At 44.5% G+C, this 22,222-nt stretch overlaps 1 protein-coding gene across 6 annotated transcripts in view; it reads left to right on the forward strand.

Annotated features, from left to right (window-relative positions):
• Nucleotides 1-22,222, forward strand: part of NR1D1 (nuclear receptor subfamily 1 group D member 1) — a 58,700-nt gene that overhangs the window by 30,996 nt on the left and 5,482 nt on the right. For 5 of the 6 annotated variants that reach the window (XM_075846373.1, XM_075846372.1, XM_075846375.1 and 2 more), the window contains 2 exons: nucleotides 21,477-21,764; nucleotides 21,886-21,974. In XM_075846373.1, coding sequence (XP_075702488.1) covers nucleotides 21,477-21,764; nucleotides 21,886-21,974 — 377 coding nt within the window. Of the gene's footprint in view, nucleotides 1-16,637; nucleotides 17,335-21,476; nucleotides 21,765-21,885; nucleotides 21,975-22,222 lie in introns of those variants that run through there. The other variant, XM_075846371.1, reaches the window with a different exon arrangement.

A 22,222-nucleotide genomic window follows, 5' to 3' on the forward strand; every position in this document is an offset into this window, starting at 1 on the left:
CTGTAAGAACATTAACAAAACAACAACTGTACATTAGAAAAAACGGGACTGTGGTCTGTCTTTTGTGGTCTACTATTAACCTCACCTCTCCTACCTCCTCTTTTATCTTCTTACAGCTCCCCGCCTCCTACCTACCCCACCAACCGCATCTTTCTGTTTTCCTGCCATACTACCCCCACGTCACACCGATACAGGTGACCCCTATACAATGCCTTGCCTTCCTCCCCCTTAGACATCCCAACCCCACAGGTCATGAGGCCATTTTCCCAGCTTTAACCCCATGATAGGACTGCGTGGCCCCTTACGGTTTTTTGGTCGGGGCAACTTCCCTCGTCGCTCATTACTACTGACTTATGATTGTTCAGCTGCCCGTTATCCTATGTCTATGCCAGCTGGAGTGCCCATCTCTGTACATCTGCCATTGACCTCTATCCCACTGCACATTGTGAACACCGTTTTAATTTTCCAGCAGCTTAACATTCGCCTCATGTGCCGTTTAATACTTTTCTATCAATGTGCTTGTTGTAAGACGTCTTGCTGCTAATCGGTATTTACCCTTATGTGCCTTTTTTATTGGGATTTAGCTACTTCAAAACCCACATCCTTTTCCATGCCGCCTCCCCGTTCTTTTTATTTCCCACCCCCCTGTGTATTAGTCTTTAAATGATCGCTCTGGTCTCTTGCCCCTCCCAACGTGACGATGATCTGCTTCCCGCAAAGTGACTTTGAGCCGTCACCGTTCCCTCCTCGTGCCGCCTCCCCTTGCACATGTCTTTGCAGCAGGCTGTGCTGTGTGACGGGGCCGTGTCTCAGCGTGTCACATGCAGCAGCCATGTGACTCCTCCTAGTCACTCTCCCTTCTCTGCTGCCCTGGGAATGTTTTTTTTCGCTCCCTTTGACTCACATGTGTCTGTGAATGAAAACACTGCTGTTAAATAATAGACAGGATTTCTCTGGAGGCTAGAGTTTAACCATTCATTATCCACGCCGTCACCGCTGCTGCCCTTTCAAACCTATGATACACATCTGACAAATCACCAGTTCTAGAACAATTCATTTCTATATTGATTGACGCCTTATCCTATTAAGTACCGTGAGGTCATTGCCTTCCACATGGCTCAGGTTATACAATAGCGAATTGCCGTGTTATTATTGTACAGGGATCAAATTTTTTTGGCCGTGAACGGTTGGAAACGGAAAATTATTTTTACTTTTCTTTTGAAACCGATCTGAAAGGATTGAGCAATAGGTACAAAAGTGCGGTATTCTCATTAAAGTCAATGGAGAATGGATTGAACACGGATGCATTTGTAATGTTAGATCCAGATTTTATCATGACCTATTCATTCACCAGGCTGTGTGTTTTGGGCTGCTAAAAATTGGATTTGAATGGATAAATCCCCTATAAATGAATGGGAGCCGCCAACAGATGATTTATATATATATAGATAGGTGGTGTGTTCAAATGGCCGAGGTTGGAGCGGACACCCGCTGCTGTTGGCGCGGCCTCAGCTCCTTTACCTAGTGGCAAATTTTTTTTCTTACGTGAGTGGTGTAAACGCATCTAAAGTTGCATTTTTTTTTTTTGTTCAAATTACGACTTTTGGTGCATTTGTGTCTTTCCTATCCCCTATATTTTATTTAGATCTCTGTATCTCACAGGGTTCCAGTCACTTTGGTAAATTACATTTGGGGATCCCAGATAAATGCCACAGGCTATTGCCTAGCAAAGGTTGAGTACGTGTACGTTGAAGTTAGGCTGGATTCACACGAGCACATTACGTCCGTAATGGACGGAACGTATTTCGGCTGCAAGTCCCGGACCGAACACAGTGCAGGGAGCCGGGCTCCGAGCATCATAGTTATGTACAACGCTAGGAGTCCCTGCCTCTCCGTGGAACTACTGTCCCGTACTGAAAACATGATTACAGTATGGGACAGTTGTCCCGCAACGAGGCAGGGACTCCTAGCATCGTACATAAGTATGATGCTAGGAGCCCGGCTCCCTGCACTGTGTTCGGTCCGGGACTTGCGGCCGAAATACGTTCCATCCATTACGGACGTAACATGGTCGCGTGAACCCAGCCTTATCATTGCTCCCTTTTATAAAGAAGAGGATATTCCGCATGTCTTTTATCATCATCCTCTTACTGCCTATAAATCTAGTAGAAAGAGGGAGACATCGTGAGAAAGCCGCTGATGTGAAGTCCATGATTCCTGAAATTTCCATTGTACCAAACATAAAGAAACTACTGATGTTCCAGCTGAATGTGCAGACCTGCAGTCTACTGACCTACATTATTCTACAGGATGTGTGATTGATGTTATCCCAGGCAGCAAAGATTCTGAAGAAGACGTCTTACACTAATTATTGCTAAATTTAACATGTAGCGGATTCCTGACCGGGAGAAACTGCTGCTGTCTACTTAGCATAAAGAATATTACTGGAGCTCCATTTTCTTCTTTTCCATAGGGAACAATGCACTACGTAGGAAGCAAAAACACACAACATGGTCACAACAGGAATAGTGATATATTCCAATATCTCGTATCTTTCACTGGATACACATGTACAGGTAGATGAGGTTTCCATGTGCCAAGACATTCTTACTGTGTCAAATCTGCTGTTCATTGCTGCACATGTATGCTGAGATCATCGCGTGATTCACTGTCACCCAAGAATATTTTTAAAGCTGGTCCAAACATTTTTCAGACTCGCACCATTCTTTATTTTAATGGCATGTACATAACTTATTGTTGACAATGTTGGACTGTTAGCGGAGAACTTCAGTCCCCTTCTGTTTTACATTGTATTTGGCATGTAGTGTGGAGTGGGTGGGCAAACAGTGGTGAATTATATCACAAGCCTCTGCCCACCTGCTCTATAAACGAGTCTATCCTGGCATCTAATATTAGTACTTAGAGGCAGCTTCATATGCAAGAAGAACGACTCTGCGGCCCCGTGGAAAGGAATGAAGCAGTGGTCGAGCATGCGCAGTACCGCTTCATTCCTATGGGGCTCCCAGGAGCGGCAAGGTAAGCCAGTTCTCGTGATCGGTGGGGGTCCTAGTGGTCGGACCCCCACTATCACATATTTATCACTTCTCCTGTGGATAGGTGATAAATAATTATTATGGAAAACCCCTTAAAGCATGTCAAAACCATGCGACACCCCAGTCTCCCGCCCAACCCTGGTTCCTTGCCTACCGGATGGTGTGATGCGGAGGTGCATCCTTCGTCAAGTGTGGATATTGACCTTTAAAGCCGTAAAGCAATCTTGACTTCGCTTCAGATTAATTCTCTTCCCTGTGTCCAGTAGGGGGCACAATTAGACACCCGTCACCATGACTACCTTTTTATATGGTCCGTTTCTGAGAAAGCTGGGTGACTACCATTATGTCCAACGTTAAGAGTTCCAACAGCGGTTGTTACTAGGGTTGCTACCAGTCCAGTAAACCACCGTCCCAGCCAGTATTTTACACGAGTATCCAGTAAAATGATTTTGTTTTTTTTACTGACAATAGTATGTGCCGGTAATTTTGTATAGTAAGACAGTGCATTTGCAGTTAGATTACTTACTATTTGGATTGGATACTTCTCCTTTGCCAGGCGGCCCAGTCCCAGAATTGTCAGCAGCATTGGGACTAGGTTGGCGACGGCAGGAGATCGCAGCGGACAATGCAGCGAGACAGAGAAACTCACAATCTGCAGTCGGACATGTGCACACAGCATTCCTGCCTAGATAGCGCTGAGGGTCCAGAGCATGGACGATACCGACTAAGTTACAGGGGGGTCATTGTCTGTCTGAGACCCCTACACCTAAGTGGCAAATCACATTCTGTGTTAAGCCACAGCCCAAAACCACACCCTCTTTTAACCCATGTTGGGGTGTATTTACATGAGCCGATTTGGCGATCATCAATTTTATCTTGAAGTTAAAATGGAAGTATAGAATAGAAGACAAAATGGAGGAGTTAAAGGGTAAGTAAATGTTCGACAAACATCTAACGTCATAGTGACATCTCAGAAGTTTTGATTGGTGGAGGTCCGAGCACTGAGAACCCACCAATCGCTAAAACGAAGAGGCAGAACTTCTCGTGTGAGGGCTCAGCCGCTTCGTTTCTGGTCGGCTTTTTCCGGAAAGCCGATGTATCGGAGTATGGGATCATAGACCTTCTATTGAGCCTGTACTCGGATACATTGATTTCCAGAAAAAGCCGAACAGAAACGAAGCGGCTGAGCGCTCACACGATCACTTCTGCGGCTTCCTTTTAGCGATTGGTGGGGGTCTCCTTGCTCGGACCCCCACCAATCAAAACTTCTGACATGTCAGAAGTTTGTCGAGACATTTAGTTACCCTTTAATGTCTTTCACAAACCGCCACGTGTTAATGCACCCTGAACCTGGCCAGTATTTTTTGGTGGAAACCCTAGTTGTTACCCAGGCTTTTCGAGCGTCCTCAATGGCAAATCTCCCTATTTATACACGAATACATCTTACGCTCCCATATGGCGGCAGATAAGTTTGTGATGCAATCTGAAATATGTTAGCTGTGAGGAGTGAGGAAAACTTCTATACACCGCTGCCGTATAAATAGGTAAAACCCCCCCATGTAGGAGCTGCACCGGAGGCCATGTTGGTTGTATAATGCTGATTAAGAGGGAATACAATGACTAATTTACAGTACATTCACACACTTCCTATGACCGAGCCAACCGTACTTCTAGCTATGGTGTAATTATAGTATTATTGCATCGTTACCGCCAATAACAAGGCAAGCATATGTGATGTGATATAGTATGTAAAGTTGGAAGTCAAAAGCGCCAACTTCTACCGACCCTGATTCCCCAATAAACAGACACGCCTGGATTGGTATAATGTTTGGAATGGGAAGGTCAAGTAGAACTGTCCTTATTCGAGTTCCTGCACATGCGGATTTGGGTAAAATCCTACATTGCCCCATGTCACATGGATGTGTGCAGTGGTCCAGGCAGCTGAGCTATAACGCCCATACTGGCATCCTGCCTGCTCTGGTTACCCAGAGATTAGCAATGGAGCCATGGTCTGATTTTGTGGCACAGATTATGTGCCAGCTCGCACATGGCAGAGGACGAGCTGATGCGTGACAGGAGTTTTTTTCTTTATTACTGCAGTTTGTACATTTATGTGTGTGATCTATATGCGGCGACATTCCTGCCCCAGCACAGTAGCGCTACCCTGTGTGCCACCTATATGCTGCGCTTCTACAGACAAGTCTTCATCTGCCCTTCAGATTTCCCTGCGCACATGAAGCTGTGGATTTGTACATGTGAGGGCTGCGCCTAAAGCGTTAACACTGCAGGGAACACGTGCTGAACTGTCAGTGAATCAGTTACATGGCCGAGGACACCCGCCGCCTGCCGGTCACAATACACGCGTGACTGTCTCCGCTAATCCTGGCTGAGCCGTGCTGCAGTCAAATAGCAGGACATACAGGAAAGAGGGCTTAACCCATTATGTATCAGTAACACTGCGACAGATGAATGACCTGTGGGCTGCTGTCTGCCATGCACGTGTATATCATGGAGATGAGGGAGATCCATATTCGGTGGATTCATAGATAAATATGAGGCAGGGGTGTAGCTATAGGGGGTGCAGAGGTAGCAGTCTCTCCCGGGAGCCTGAGGGGGCCGCATAAGAAGACACCAGTATTATAAATAGCACATGGTAGGTGGGGGCCTGTTACAGATTTTGCTTATATGACAGAGAGATGGAGATTAGATATAAGAAAGATATAAGATAGATAAACAGACAAATAGGTATGAGAAAAACAGATGACAGACAGATAGAATTGAAATATATATAGGCAGAAAGATATGAGATGATCTATATGAGACAGATATGAGATACAGATATAAGATGATCTATATGAGACAGATATAAGATGATCTATATGAGACAGATATGAGATGATCTATATGAGACAGATATGAGATACAGATATAAGATGATCTATATGAGACAGATATAAGATGATCTATATGAGACAGATATGAGATGATCTATATGAGACATGAGATGATCTATATGAGACAGATATGAGATGATCTATATGAGATGGCTATGAGAGAGAGTGAGAAAAACTGATAGCTATGAGACAGAGACACAGATATTAGATAGATAGAGACAGATATGAGAGGTAGATATGAGATAAATAGATGATAGATATGAGAGATAGCTAGATAGATAGACATGAGACATTCAGATATGAGATTGATATGAGACAGATATATTTTATATATAGAAGAAAATGAAATGCTGAGAAGCAGTGGATGATGTAATCAGGACGGGAGGACACGCCATGATTATAGCGGTGGTGAGGGCAGGCGCAGACGGAAACGTGCAGAGGATGTTCTCAGACACGGGCTGTCTGCCTCACATACAAATTAGGACAGCTGCTCGCAGCCCCTTTGGGAACACTGTCAGTTTGTAATATTGAGAGAAAAATGTGTGGGGGCTTTTTTTTCTATAGACTACCAAAGCTTCAGACTATAATACAGCTCCCCAGCTTACCCAAATCATTACAAGGTGCCACATTACCAAGCTGGCATGAGGTCACTATGCTCCAATGAACACTGCCAATTTTCCTGGTGCTCAGCGCTGTTTATGCAGTACAGTGCCTAGATAGCATAGGGCTTCAATGCATCCTATGAAGTAATTCTGCACCTAAGAGCAGATCTCTGGGGCGACTGGGACCCACGCCTATATCTAGAACGGGACAACCTAAACCCCGTTCTTCCGATCTGTGATGCGGCTAATGCGTGTGATTTTCGACCTTGAAGAAGAAAACAGCGTAGTTCGCTGAGCTACGCTGTTTCCGTAACTCCCATAGTAGTGAATGGCAGTTACGTAAGCAGCGTAGCATGCAAGCTAGGCAGTTTCCGTAACTACCATTCAGTTGTACGGGACTTATAGAAACAGCGTAGCTCAGCGGGATACGCTGTTTTTGTAACTCAAGACCATATAACCTTTTTTATGGTCAGAATTCACCTCATTCAGACGCAACACAGAGCGGTAGAACGGAGTTTAGGGGTCCCCGTTCTAGAGATAGGTGCGGGTCCCAGGTGTGGGACCCGCATCTATCTGACATTTATGACATATAATGTGGAGATGTCATAAATGTCCCTGCTGGGAAAACCCCTTTAACCATTTATCGGATCATCAATAACTTCAAGAAGAGAGGTTTGATTGCTGTGAAGAAAGCTTCAGGGAGCCCAAGAAAGTCCAGCAAGTGCCAGGACCGTCTCCTAAAGAGGATTAAGCTACGGGATCGGTTCTACACCAGTGCAGAGCGTGCCCAGGAATGGCAGCAGGCAGGTGTCAGTGCATCTGCACGCACAGTGAGGTGAAGGCTTATGGAGGCTGGCCTGATGTTAAGGAGGGCAGCAAAGAAGCCACTTCTCTCCAGGAAAAACATTGAGGACAGTCTTCTGCAGGAAGTACCGGGACTGGACTGCAGAGGACTGGGGTAAAGTTATTTTCTCTGATGAAGCCCCCTTCAAACTGTTTGGGACATTTGGAAGAATGATTGTCCAGAGAAGAAAGGGTGGGCGCTACCATGAGTTCTGCGTCATGCCAACAGTAAAGCATCCTAAAAACCATTCATGTGGGGGCTCGCTTTTCATCCAAGGGAGAGGGCTCAAAACTTTGCCTAAGAACACTACCATGAATAAAGAATGGTATCTAAGCATCCTCTAAGAGCAACTTCTCCCAACCACTCAGGAGCAACTTCTCCCAACCACCCAGGAGCAACTTCTCCCAACCACCCAGGAGCAACTTCTCCCAACCACCCAGGAGCAACTTCTCCCAACCATCCAGGAGAAACTTCTCCCAACCACCCAGGAGCAACTTCTCCCAACCATCCAGGAGAAACTTCTCCCAACCATCCAGGAGCAATTTGGTGATGAACAATGCTGTTTCCAGCATGATGGACCATGTTACAAGGCAAAAGTGAGAACTAAGGAGCTCGGTCAACAAAACTTTGACATTATGGGTGCATGGCCAGAAAACTCCCCAGATCTCAATCCCATTGAGACCCTGTGGTCACTCCTAAAAAAGTGGGTGGACGAAAAAAAAAACCACAGAAATTGTGATAGACTCCAAGCATTGATTAGGTAAGAATTGGTAATCAGTCAGGATTTGGCCCAGAAGCTGACATCCAGCATGGCGGAGCAAATTTCCGAAGTCTTGAAAAAGAAGGGTCAACACTGTAAATATTGAGTCTTTGCATAAACTTGATGTATTTGTCAATAAAAGTTTAAAATGAAATGTTTATAATTGTACTTCAGTAACCATAGAAACGTCTGACTAAAAGATCTAAAAACCCTGAAGCAGAAAACTTTGTGAAAACCAAAATCTGTGTCGGTCTCAAAACTGTTCTCAGATGTGTTATCTATGGTGATCCGGCTCTAACAAGTGGTACAGAAAGTTGGTTTAGACGTAATCCGTTAAAGGGGTTTTCCACCTTCTCACAACTGATGACCTATCCACCGGATAGGTCATCAGTATATCATTGGCGCGGGTCCAGCACCCGGACCCCGCACCGTTACCGCTCCAGTGGCCTGCGGGCATCGGTTGTTATGGCACGTAATGTGATGTACAGAGCCGGAAGCAGTTGGCTCCGTACATAGCATAGCGACCGTGCTGTAGAAGCTCGGCCGCTATTCCGTGGCCGGAGACAACTGCTTCCGGCATGTAAGTCCAGTGCACGGAGGCACCGTACCAGCTGATCTTTGCAGGGTTGGACCCCCACAGATCATGTACATATGACTTATCCGGGGGATAGGTCATCAGTTGTCAGAAGGTGGAAACCCTCTTTTAATGAACTACTTGGCTTATCTAGATATTACTGACACCGTTCTCTTGTATAATATTTGTGCAATATCTTTAGTAAGAATAAGAAGCATAAAGTACTGTACAGTGTGGAGAAGAATGGTTAATAAATGAAGGTGATGGGGGGGATGAACAAGACCATATGCACTTTAAATGAGCTTTACTGTTCGGAGTTGTGCCTAAAATTATCATCTTGCCTCCTGTTGTTTGGCTTTCTTTCCATGTAAAAATAATAAAAATGTTCTTGCTTTATATTTGCTTTGTCCAGATAGTCTTTATAAAGAAAGAAAAAATATCACGTCTTTGTAATTTGATTGTGTCATTTATTTTTCTACTTAATTTATATTGAGGTTTCTTCGCCCCTTAAAGAAACGCTGTGGAGACATGATGTCCCCTTCTGCCATTCTTTAACAAGAAATATACATTAAAAAAAAAGCCCGTCAGCGGCTGACGCTCAACAGGGCAATGCATTTCTATTTTAAAAGGATGCCTCGCCTTGTGAACCTGCACTGGTGAAAGGCCTTCAAGGAAGAGATCCCTCCTAAATTTTTAGCAGTGAACTTTACCAGTGCACTACTTCTGCTGTCAAGAGCTGGCTGCAAATTCTTCCAAAGATGACATGTTCTTATTCCTGCTGGAAGTGACGATTACTGCTCGTGGTCTGGTGCTTAAGCTGCACCCTAAACAGTGAGTGTCTTCTGTGCAGACCCTGGTTCAAATTCTAATGTGTGGCCTTGTCTAAAAGGTAACTCTCCTGGGTGGTGTTTATAGTGGTGTGGAGGCAGCGCAGTGAGATTGTTGCTGCATAAGAAAGTTACTTATATGAAGAAAGTTACTTATGCAGCTGCATTTATATAGTAGATTATTGCAGATTTCAGCAATATACTCATCACTCAAACAGGTATCATAATCCATCACTCCATAGGTGGCACTTTGGAAAAGGGGGAGCAGCCCAAGGTCACCAGGAGGACAATATGAGGATTAGAACCCACATTGTACAGAAGTGATCCCTGCACTCATCTCCGATCACGCCAGCTGGACAGCAGCTACATGACAGCACATTTTTCACCTTTCTAAAAAAATAAAAAGGGGTTTTCGAACTTTCAACAAGAGAAACTTTAGATCACATTGCAGTATGACAGCGCCGTGGATTGGGGCTTACGTGCTTAGAGCAGGTTTGCTATGGATTTAGCCCACGTTCCTGGGTTTGAGTCTTGCTGCGTGCCACTTGTGTGGTAGATTGCATTCCCATAACTTATACAACCTTGCTGCCTGTGATTTAAGGTAACAATGTTTTTCCAACAATTTTATCAAGCAGCTGATGCCCAACGGGGCAATGTATTTCTCTTTTAAAAGAATCCCTCAACTTGTGAACCTGCGCTGGTGAAAGGCTGGAGACACAAGTAGGAGATCCTGGGGATAGAACCCTCATGTTCCTTCCTCGAATTTATCAGCAGAGAACTTTACCAGCGCCCTACCTCTGTTGTTGATTGCCAGGTGCAAATTCTTCCAAAGAAGACCTGTTCTTATTCCTGCTGGAAGTGACGATTACATTTGGTCTTATGAGGACAATAAGAAAGCCCAGAGGTATCAACCTGAGCTGGTGGCCTAGTGCTTAAGCTGCACCCTAAACAGTGTGTGTCTTCTCTGCAGACCCTGGTTCAAATCCTGATGTGTGGCCTTGTCTAAAAGGGTACCTGAATGTGTTCTGGTAGTTGGGGGTCATTACTCCACAAGTGTGACTTACTGGGTTGTCTTTATAGTGGTGTGGAGGCAGCGCAGTAAGTATGTTGTGGCTTAAGAAAGATACTTATGCAGCTGTCTCTTTTGAGACAGCTGCATTTATATAGTAGGTTATTGCATATTACGGCAATATACTCATCACTCAAACAGGTATCATAATCCAACTCTCCATAGGTAACACTTTGGGCAAGGGGGAAGCAGCCCAAGGCTACCAGGAGAACAACATGGGTATTAGAACCCACATTGTATAGAAGTGATCCCTGCGCTCAACTCAGATCACGCAAGCTGTGAGCTAGCTGCACGGCAGCTTTACAAGGACACATTTTCCACATCTTTTAAAAATGGGTAATCGGACCTTCAACAAGAAAAACTTTAGATCACATTGGGGGAGGGTGGGGCAGCATGACAGTTTGATGGCTTGGGGCTTAAGTGCCTCGGCCTGATTTGCTATGGAGTTAGCCCATGTTCCAAGGTTCAAAGCATCCTGCATGCTGCTTGTGTGGTGGATGGTGGTCTCCTCACTTATACAAGTTTGTTGTTTGTTGCTTGGTGAAGTTTTTCCAACAATTTTGGCAAGCGGCTGACGCTCAACAGGGCAATGCATTTCTCCTTTAAAAGGATGCCTCGCCTTGTGAACCTACACTGGTGAAAGACTTTCAAAACTGAGACACAAGGAGGAAAACCTGGGGATAGAACCAACACATCCCTGACACTTCTAATTTATCAGCAGAAAACATTACCAGTAAGCTACCTCTGCTGTCAAGAGCCAGCCACAAACTCTTCCAAAGATGACATGTTCTTATTCCTGCTCTAATTAATGAATTAATTTGGTCTTATAGGAACAATAAGAAAGCCCAGAGATGTCAACCTGAGCTGGTGGTCTGGTCCTTGAGTGGCACCCTAAACAGTGAGTGTCTTCTGTGCAGACCCTGGTTCAAATACTGATGTGTGGCCTTGTCATACTGCAAAAGTGTTCCTCACTGGGTTGTCCTAACAGTAGTGTGGAGGCAGTGCAGTAGGTATGTTGCTGCTTATATTAAGAAAGATACTTATGCAACTGTCTCTTTTGAGACAGCTGAATTTATATAGTAGGTTATTGCAATATACTCATCACTCAAACAGGTATCATAATCCATCTCTCTATAGGTGGCACTTTGGGAAAGGGGGAAGCAGCCCAAGGTCACCAGGAGAACAACATGGGGATTAGAACCCACATTGTATAGAAGTGATCCCTGCATTCAACTTGTATCACACAAGCTGCGAGATAGCTGCACGGCAGCTTTACAAGGACTCATTTTTAACCTCTTTTAAAAACGGGTAATCAGACCTACAACAAGAAAAACATTAGATCACATTGAGGAGGGCAGCAGCATGATGGTGGGGTGGCTTAGCTGGGTTTACTATGGAATTAACCCATTTCCCTAGGTTCAAAGCATCCTGCATGCTGCTTGTGTGGTGGAAGGCGGTCTCCTCACTTATACAAGTTTGTTGCTTGCGCTTGGTGATGTTTTTACAACAATTTTGACAAGCGGCTGATGCTCAACAGAGCAATGCATTTTACTTTAAAGGGATGCCTCACCTTGTGAACCTGCACTGGCAAAAGGCTGGAAAGACAAGGAGGAGACACAAGTTGAAGATCCTGGGGATAGAACCCATATGTTCTCAACTCTAATTTATCAGCAGAGAACTTTACCAGCGCACAACTTCTGCTGTAAAGAGCTAGATGCAAATTCTTCCAAAGATGACCTGTTCTTCTTCATGCTGGAAGTAACGTTGACATTTGGTCTTATGGGGACAATAAGAAAGCTGAGCTATCAACCTGAGCTGATGGTCTAGTGTTTAAGTAGAGTTGTTAAGTGTCTTCTATGTAGGCTCTGGTTCAAATCCTGATGTGTGTCCTTGTCTAAAAGGGTACCTGAATGTGTTGTTGCATGTAGGGTCAAATCTCCTAAAGTGTGCCTTACTGGGTTGTCCTTATAGTGGTGTGGAGGCAGTGCAATAAGTATGTTGCTGCATAAGAAAGTTACTTATACAGCTGACACTTTTTCGAGAAAACCTATACTTAGAAAAAAAATGCAATAATCTCCCCATCACTCAAACAGACATCATAACCCATTACTGGCACCTTGGGAAAGCAACCCAAGAGGACAACATGGGGATTAGAACCCACATTGCATATAAGTGATTCCCACACTCAACTCAGAGCACACAAGCTGTGAGCCAGCTGGACAGCAGGTACACAACAGCACATTTATCACCTCTTTAAAATAATTAAAAGGGGGTTTTCGAACTTTCAACAAAAGAAACTTTAGATCACATTGAGGTATGACAGTGCCATGGCTTGGGGCTTTAGTGCTTAGACCAGGTTTGCTATGGATTTAGCCCACGTTCCTGGGTTTGAGTCTTGCTGCATGCTGCTTGTGTGTTACAAGACGTTCTCACTTATACTATCTTGCCGCCTGTGCATAGAGGTGACAATGTTTTTCCAACGTTTTTGACAAGCAGCCGACACCCAAAAGGGCAATGCATTTCTCTTTGAAAATAATCCCTCGCCTTGTGAACCTGCACGGGTGAAAGGCTGGAGACACGAGGAGGAGACACAAGGAGAAGACACAAGGAGAAGATCCTGGGAAAAGAACCTGCATGTTCCTGACACTAATTTATCAGCAGAGAACTTTAACCTCAGTTGCCGAGAGCCAGCTGCAAATTCTTCTAAAGATGACAAGTTCTTCTTCATGCTGAACGTGACGTTGACATATTGTCCCCATAAGAAAGCTGAGATATCAACCTGAGCTGGTGCTTAAATAGTGTCTAAACAGTAAGTGTTTTCTGTGCAGACTCTGGTTCAAATGCTGATGTGTGGCCTTGTCTAAAAGGGAACCTGGGTGTGTTTTTGCATGTAGGGTCATTACTCGTAAAGTATGCCTTACTGGGTTGTCCTTATAGTGGTGTGGAGGCAGCGCAGTAAGTATATTGCTGCATAAGAAAGTTACTTATGCAGGTGTCTCTTTTGAGACAGCTGTATTTAAATAGTAGATTATTGCATATTATGGTAATATACTCATCACTCAAAGAGGTATCATAATCCATTCATGGCACTTTGGGAAAGGGGGAGCTACCAAGGGTCACCAGGAGGACAACATGGGGGTTAGCACCCACATTGTACCGAAGTGATTCCTGCGCTCAAATCAGATCATGCAAGCTGTGAGCTAGCTGCACGGCAGCCTTACCAGGAAACATTTTTCAACTCTTTTAAAAACAGGTAATCGGACCTTCAACAAGAAAAACCTTGAATGACATTGGGACACGACAGCACGATGGCTTGGGAGTTAACTGTGTTTAAGGCTGGAGATCCTGGAGATAGAACTCACATGGTCCTCTCACCTCAAATTTATTAGCAGAGATCTTTATCAGTGCACTACCTCTGCCTTCAACTGTGGGCAACAAATTCTTCCAAAGATGGCATGTCCTTATTTCTGCTGGAAGTGACGTTTACATTTGATCTTATGGGGACAATAAGAAAGCTCAGAGATCAGCCTGAGCTGGTGTTCTGGTGCTTAAACAGTGTCTTCTGTGCGGACCCTGGTTCAAACCCTGATGTGCGGCCCTGTCAGAGAGGATACCTCGCTGGGTGGAGGTGGTGTAGTGGTGAGGTTGCTGCATAAGAAAGTTACTTATGCGGCTGAACCAGTTCTCTTTTACAGAACATTATTGCAGATTTCAGCAATATACTCATCACTCAACAATCATCATGTTCCGTCACCCCGTAGGTGTTGCACTATAGGGAAGGGGGAAAGCTGAATGTTGAGCACATAAGCTGTGAGCTCGCTGCTCCACCGGAACGCATTTTCACCTCATAAAAAAGCGCATCTGACATTCAACAGAAATCACTTTGGTCCAAATCGACCGACGTGCGCTGTGTGCTGTGACGGGGGGGTTTTAGATAAGAGTGTGTTGGCTTCTAGGGCTTGTGTGCCAGGGCTGCTTTTTTTGTCTCAGTCCGGCCCTGGCCACAGCTATATGTTTCCTTACTTGCAGAATATCCACAGATGAGGAATACAGAGAATCATGGGGCATAAGTAAGGTTACGTAAGGTCATTGCGTCCTCATAACAACGCACCCTTAAAACTGCTAGCCACAATTCCTCCATAACATTGCACGCCATTGTCCAACAACCGTGCCAGGACCCGGAAGTGAGTGCCGGCGTCTCCCTGGAGGGAGATGTCGCCGGGAACACAGATGTCCTTGGCCGGGGCCGTCAGAGGATAAGTCTGAGCGACGGCCCTGGGCCATAGACGTTACACTAGTGACTAGGAATCTTGTCTCAACATGTCTGATAAACCTTTGGACTGGTGGAACAGATTTTGATTGCTCTGAAAAAAAAAAACCCACAAAACAATATCACAGACCTGAATATTTTTTGGGTTTTCAGGGATTTTAAAATGACTGGCCTATGCTTAGAATAGGCCATCAGTATTAGATCGGTGGGGCCGATAAGCTGTGTGGCGCATGTTTACATGAACTTGATTTTTCATTCCTACTTGCACACACCATTACTTTTGTAGCAGCTCTGAAAAACTTTGCAGCCGTGTTCCATTCAAGTGAATGGGACAGTGCTGCAATACCTTGCGCAGCTGCTACAAAAGTAATGGTGTGTGCAAGTAGGAATGAAAAATCAAATGTAAACAATGAAGAGGCTGCGGCGCTCTTGCAAGCTAATCGGCAGGGCTGCCGAGAGTCGGATCCACATAGATCTTGATTGCCTACCCTAAGGATAAGCCATCAGTAAAAAAATTCTGGCAAACCCTTTTAACAGAGATTTCTTCTGTCCACCCTAAGAACACTATTTTATTTATTTATATCTAAATCATTTGTTTAATTTCTTCATAATTTCTATAAAATTTGGATCTCCATTTTTCTAATCCATTTCTCCAAATCCCCTGCATAGAGTTGAATGACAAAATTCTGGCTTCTTGTAGCCACCACTAGAGGGAACTTGCTGCATACTGTTTTTACATTGAACTGAATGATAATAAACTATGCAGCAAGCTCCCCCTGGTGGTTGCTGCAGGCAGACAAAATTTTAGCATTCAATTCTATGTTGATAAAGGTGATTTGTAGCTCTTGATTAGAAGATTAAAGCTCTGACCTCTACAGATATATGTAATGAAATTAATGGGCACAGGACGTAAGACCTAAAAAAGACGGTGTTAAAATGCGGATATTAACTTGAAATTAGTACAGTTTCCCTTAAACAGTCACGAGATCCATTTGGCACCGCTTATCTCACTCCCTCCTTTGAGGCTGAGGCACATGAGCATGTTATTGGGACTGTCAGCCGCCTGATTTTGCATATAAGTCTGCTACATATTCGTACGTCAATGTCATCAGCCGGTAGACTTCTTCATGGAGAAAAGTCAATGTGCCCCAGCAGCGGCTTCATTCACACGCTGCGTATTTAGTGCAGAAAGAATATAGTACAATACCAACCCCAGTGTGCAGATTGTAAATACTGCCTCGGCATGTCCCATCTGTTGTGTAAAGGCAGGGGAGTCCATTCCTTCTAGATTTTATTGGGGTTCACAGCAGTTATATTTTATGATAGGAAACCCCCTTTAAGAAAACTTAGTCGTGTTCATATACCACTTGTAGAGTCAGTCGGGGCAATAAAGTCACTGCCCTGGTTCTGATCACCTGGGTTTATGTCATGGGTGTACGTCTGCAGGGGTGTCTACGGCTCGGTCCATAGACCGCACGTGCAAATGCAATTGTATCTAAATGGTATCTCCCTAGCGCTAAAATGACAACGCGCACTCTGGTTCTGTATAAATGAAGAAAGTTTTCGTGTTTCAAAAGGGAAAAAACCAACAACAAAAAAAGACCATTCCCACTAGCCCCCCCCTCTTCCTCCTCCCCTGACCGCAGAGCCAGCCGCGCCTGCGCACTACGAGTCTGCTGAAGAAAGTGTGTCAATGGGGCACGAGGCTCTCCCAGGGGTCACGTGGTACTTGCTTCAATGCAACGTGCCGGGCCTGGGGAGGACAAGCGCTAGTGCGCAGGCGCAGTAATGCAGTGAGGAGAGTCGGGCTATGGTAAAGCAGAGTGGGAGCTGTGAGGGAGAGCAGTGCAGAGCAGTAGGGCGGAGAGATAGGACGTGCGTCGAGCTGCTTACCGGCATTACTACAGACAGACTAAACAGCTGCAGCGCTATTACTTGTTCCGACAGGAGACTCTTCGTTAAGGTGCAGCATCTGGAGCGGCTTTATTTTTACACATCGCCGGACGCTTTCTTAAAGGGCATTGTCTGCTCTTAGGCTCTCTGGCATTTTACATTGGTAGAATCAGTGGCATTCTGCCTCCTGCACAGCTGATTGGCACTTGCAGGTAGTGGTATTGCAGGTTTGCAGCACTGCAGGGTGCCAGTCCTTCACTGCCACTCAGGACTTTGCAGAGCGCTTCCAGCACTCCTCTAATATAGGACACAATCGGAGGAGCACACATATATCCTATATATCTCCTATATATAGTGGAGACGAGGCTTCCTCTTCTCACCAATGCAGCAGCTGCTGGCAACATTGGCTACAATTTCTCCATGTGAAAGGAATTACTACAGTGGATCTCTGCAGCCAGGGGGTATATAAAGGACACGGGACTGCAGTGTAATAGTAGACGTCGTGCTGGGAACCTCAACCATGACCACTCCGGAATGCAGCAACACCGGTATGTATGCCCCTACTGGGCACCTCCGTGCCCGCTATCATGTGCCAGGCTGCTTGTTACTTCATTAGATTTTACCATTTCATTTTAGAATCTACTGTTTTGGGAAACAATGATTGTTCCAGTAATAACTAATTTTTTTTTAAAAATTTTTTGGGGGGGGGGGCGGGGTGCAACAAACGTTATTAGATCTGTCATGAAATGCTAAGGTTGTTGCTGAAAATCGGAATTATTAATGTCATCCTGCGATGTTTACTAAAATAATGCAATTTATATAAATATATGTATGATGGCGAATGTAGGGGAATATTAAAATATCGATCTGTGTGTGTATATGTATATATATATTTGTGTTTGGAGTATTACGGGGGATCGTATGTGTTTGATCTATAAAATGACAAACGGAAGCGTTATTATTGAAAAGTCCGTTCTAATGTACATATCTGTGGGAAAGAGCGTGAATGGGAGGAGATTCTGGCCTGCGGAGCTTGCAGTCACATGGAATGGGTAAAGTAGGTCACCCGTGCTGTGTGTGTGAGCCAGAACCTCCCAGTGGCTTCACGTGTTCTCCCGCCCTAGCCATGTGCACAGTGTTTTCATTCCTGCTTCTCCCCCTCTGCCCCCTAATTGGACAGCTATGGGAACGCCTAACCACCCATCTGATGAGCTAACTGGTTCCCATGGCACTCCCTCTGGCGGGACCAGATCCTGGGCGCCCTTAACCCCCCCCTGATAGATTGATCTCGTGTTCAGATAGAGAGATATATATATATATATATATATATATATATATATATATATGTGTGTGTGTGTGTTTTGGAAATGCGGGGTTGGAAATCAGTTTGTTTCCTTGTGTTGCCAGACTACAGTTCCTAGCATGTGTGGCATGATGAGTGGAGTTGTCCTCTTGCCGGGGTTAATGGTGCTGTGATTAGTAGACATGACCCAACCCCCACTGTAGTTTTTGTCTGTTTTACGGATGAGTCTAAATATTTCTATTACTGTATCTGCTTTCACTAATAACCGCAGGCAATTACAATGCTATTTGTTGTGCAAATGAATTGCTCAGACTTGCACGTGTACGGCTCATGACTAATGTGCTGCTCATGTCAGACTTCCTGTGGAATGAGCCCAGGCAGTGAATAGGTTAAATAGATTTGGGATGCATGCTGTGTAGGAGGGTGTTGACTTTGAATTGGCTGCTGGCACGTTTGTGGGCGTTACTCTAGAATCCATGTGCACTGCGGACCTGTGGAGCGTGTGAACATGTGGAGTGTGTGCGTGAGGCTGGAGCAGATGAGTAACACGACTCCAAGAGAGGGGGAGGTGAAGGGAGAGGGGAGCACAGCCAAGATGGGACAGGTGACAAAGGAAGGGATATAAATCCGGGATCAACAATGATGAGACCTGGGATCACGTTGTGTGTGTTTAATATGCAGTTTTTTTGTTTTGGTAGATAAACTTCCATGTCCTTCAATGGGAGTTTATTAACCAAACATAAAAACGCATGTTAAAAACACAACAAAAAGGCACCGTGTGAACCCAGCTGGAGTTTTGGGAGATATCCGGCCAATGCAAAACAACGTCCTTTTTGACCTCCGAAGAGACAGAATTATGTCAGCAATGCTAAATATAGAAGAACTGTGAGTGGGAGAGAAGCTTATACAATAAACTCTTCCCATGTGTACAGAATATAATACATCCAGACATGAGAATATCCTCGAGAGACTAATCTGACCATACAGCGTTGTGAAGGATCCCATTACTGTTCCACTAATGCTCATCTGATTTCAGGAGATTTAATATAGACGTTCTAGACATTTCTTGAGGATGTACAGGACATATGACAGTAGATGACAAGCTGTCAGGGTTGGCCAACTAGCTTGTTCTTTGTGTTACCCGTTAGGTCCAGACTGGTTTTGGTGTCATTGTTCTCTGTATTTTTGATATCGGATATAGCGGGGTGACTAGAGGGCCTATCAGATGAAAGGTGAATGGATGATTACTGCCCCAGAACATATGAGAATGTATTGTCCATTACACCTCCACAATGGCCATATGTATAGAATTCTCCTTTCACATGAGCTTTTCTATTATGGACAATCTCCAACAATGCTCCTCTTACGGTGGCAGTCCGACAACAGGAGTGACAACTGCTGCTCAGTGGTTGTCACTTCTCCTCCCCTTTCCTAAAGAACAGTGGAAACCAGCAAAGTTATTAGTGTCACCTACCTGTTACCAAGCAACAGCCTAAACATATTGAATGTTGGGAGTTTCCCTTCAACTTTCGTATTTTAAACCAGGGAACCGCAACCTATAGCACTCCAGTTGAAACTACAAATTCCATGCCTGTCAGGGCATGCTGGGAGTTATAGTTTCACAATAGCTGCATAGCCACAGGTTGGAGACCACTGGAAATAATAATAAAATAAAAAAAACCTCTGGATACTTATTATCCTCTGAGACAGTTCACATACATGCGGCATAAAGGGAGGATATTATCGTGAATCTATCACATAAATAGTTCGGCGTATATCACTGACTGCTCCCTGACATTGGCACACTGCCATAGTCTCTAGAAAAACATTACATGTCACCAGTGAATATTTATTAGTTTTTCTAAATTCAAGTCTATGCAAACAAAACTGACAAAGTGACAATGTTCCACTGCGATCATCACCAGTGTGTTTATAAATGTCAGCTGTCATCTGAGTTCTTGGACAGCGGGTGTAGAAAACAGTTCCTGTGATTGTTTTTCTCTCTGCATGCATTACCCATAATGCTAAGTGGTGCCTGCAGTGCAGTGTCAGATGCTCCACCTTGTGTCAGACTTTAAATGGACACTAACTGTTTAAACAATTTATGCTAATCTAATAGTATAGCTGATAGATAAATCTATCTATACTTTGTAATTTACTTACTATTAAAATGTTTTTATTCATACAAATTCAGTGTGAAGTTACTGCCACTAGGTGTCTCCCTTCCTGTAATCTGCTGTCCAACCCCTGTTGTCAAGCAAAATCCAGAATTAGTTGCAGAGGAGAGGGACTGCAGGAAGTGGGAGTGTGTCTCTTCACTGCATGCCCATAGAAGTCTATAGAGAGGGAAAGAGTGGCACAGGACCACTGCCAGTACAAGTTTATGGAGCGGGAAAAACAGGAGGGAGCGAGCAGTGAGACAGCTGCTGATAAATGTTAGGGTAAGTTCACATGGTGGATTTTGTGTGGTGGGTCACAGCTGCCAGCAGGAAGATTCCTCCTCCCATTGACTTCAATGGGAGGTTCGAGCGCAATCTGCCTTTAGATTGGGCAGGACGCTTCTTTTTCCCGCTAGCTGAAAAAATCAGCTGGGGGGGGGGAGAAGCGTCTGACCCCCATTGAAATGAATAGAAGGCAGAATTTTGCAGTGAAGTCCTCCGCAAAAAAAATCTGCCATGTGAACAGGGTCTTATGTACCCCAGCTACACTGCTTATTACTGCTGTATAATCTCCTCCATGCTGTTACAGCTTCTATGTACATGTGATGGATACAGAAAGTGAGAATTCTGCTCCCCCTGTGCAGGGTATAGAAGATCTGATAGCAGTTAGGCTTCGCACACTAGCTCAGAGAAAGGGAGAAATGCAGAATAAAAGTCCTCTAATGGCCAGAAATAGTGCTAATCCTCGTGCACACGACTGCTTATTCTGAAATGTTACATACACTTTAACGCTTTATTAGCCATGATGCTGGTAATCTTGTAGAAAGTAACACGTCATATCACAAGGAAAGGCAACTTATTCTTGCGCCTGCATATTTTAGAAAGTAATTCGGGTACCAGAACTATATAACTATAAATGTTAGTTTTCTTTAGGAGCCACCGAGACCCGACCAGGAGCCAGTTTGAATTGGTGGGCCAGCAATGAGACCCTTCATAGATATCAATAGAAAACAAAAACAAGAGAGCCTCCATTATTAGATTTCTGGGTGGACATGATGAGGTTGTTCTATTTCATTTGGCGACTTGGACACGATGGAAATTGTATTGGGGGGGGGGGGGGGTTAATGCTGGTACTATGTCTGGGGATGCACTTGCTTAATATAATATATGTATATATATATCTCTTCTTAATAAATTTGTTTCCTAATTCCATTGTTTTTCTCATCAGGTGGAGTTATAAGTTATGTTGGCTCCAGCGGCTCCTCCCCAAGCCGGACCAGCCCCGTATCTCTGTACAACGAATGCTCAACTGGAAGCCCACAGAGTGGAGCCCCTCACTACCCGTCCTACCTGCCACCATCCCCTTCCCACTCTTACAGTGCCAGCTCCTCTGGCTCAGGAGGGGAGACCTCTCCTCGCTCATCTTATGGCCTGGCTTCATCTCCCGGAGGACTCCACGTGGCACTTGATGATGGCAGCAGGGTGTCGCCAAGCAAAACTTCCAGCAACATAACAAGTAAGAGAAACCATAATTCCCCAGTGGCATTGTGTATGTGTAACATGACTTCAGTATGCATTGACCTAATGACTGGAAGCTTTTTTACATTTTCATGTTTGTTTTCTATTTTTATTTGCAGAGCTGAATGGAATGGTCTTGCTATGTAAAGTTTGTGGGGATGTAGCCTCAGGTTTCCATTATGGAGTACACGCTTGTGAGGGCTGCAAGGTGAGTACAACATATTAACGGAATAACACTAATACGTGGGAGGCATAGGATATTGTATGCGGAGTTTGCCTGTTTCGGTGAAATTCCCAGATAACAAATTCCTGTCTTATAAAGGATGAATGGTTTCTAGATACATTTTGAAGTCTGTTTTTAATCGGAGCAGTTGTAGGTGAATCCCTGTTATATAATAGACTGTTAGTGGTTGCTAGGTGAATCCCTGCGTTTTGATTCCCGGTTGCTAGGTGAAG

This window comes from Rhinoderma darwinii, chromosome 13 (genome assembly GCF_050947455.1).
Source record: "Rhinoderma darwinii isolate aRhiDar2 chromosome 13, aRhiDar2.hap1, whole genome shotgun sequence".
Classification (NCBI taxonomy): domain Eukaryota; kingdom Metazoa; phylum Chordata; class Amphibia; order Anura; family Rhinodermatidae; genus Rhinoderma; species Rhinoderma darwinii.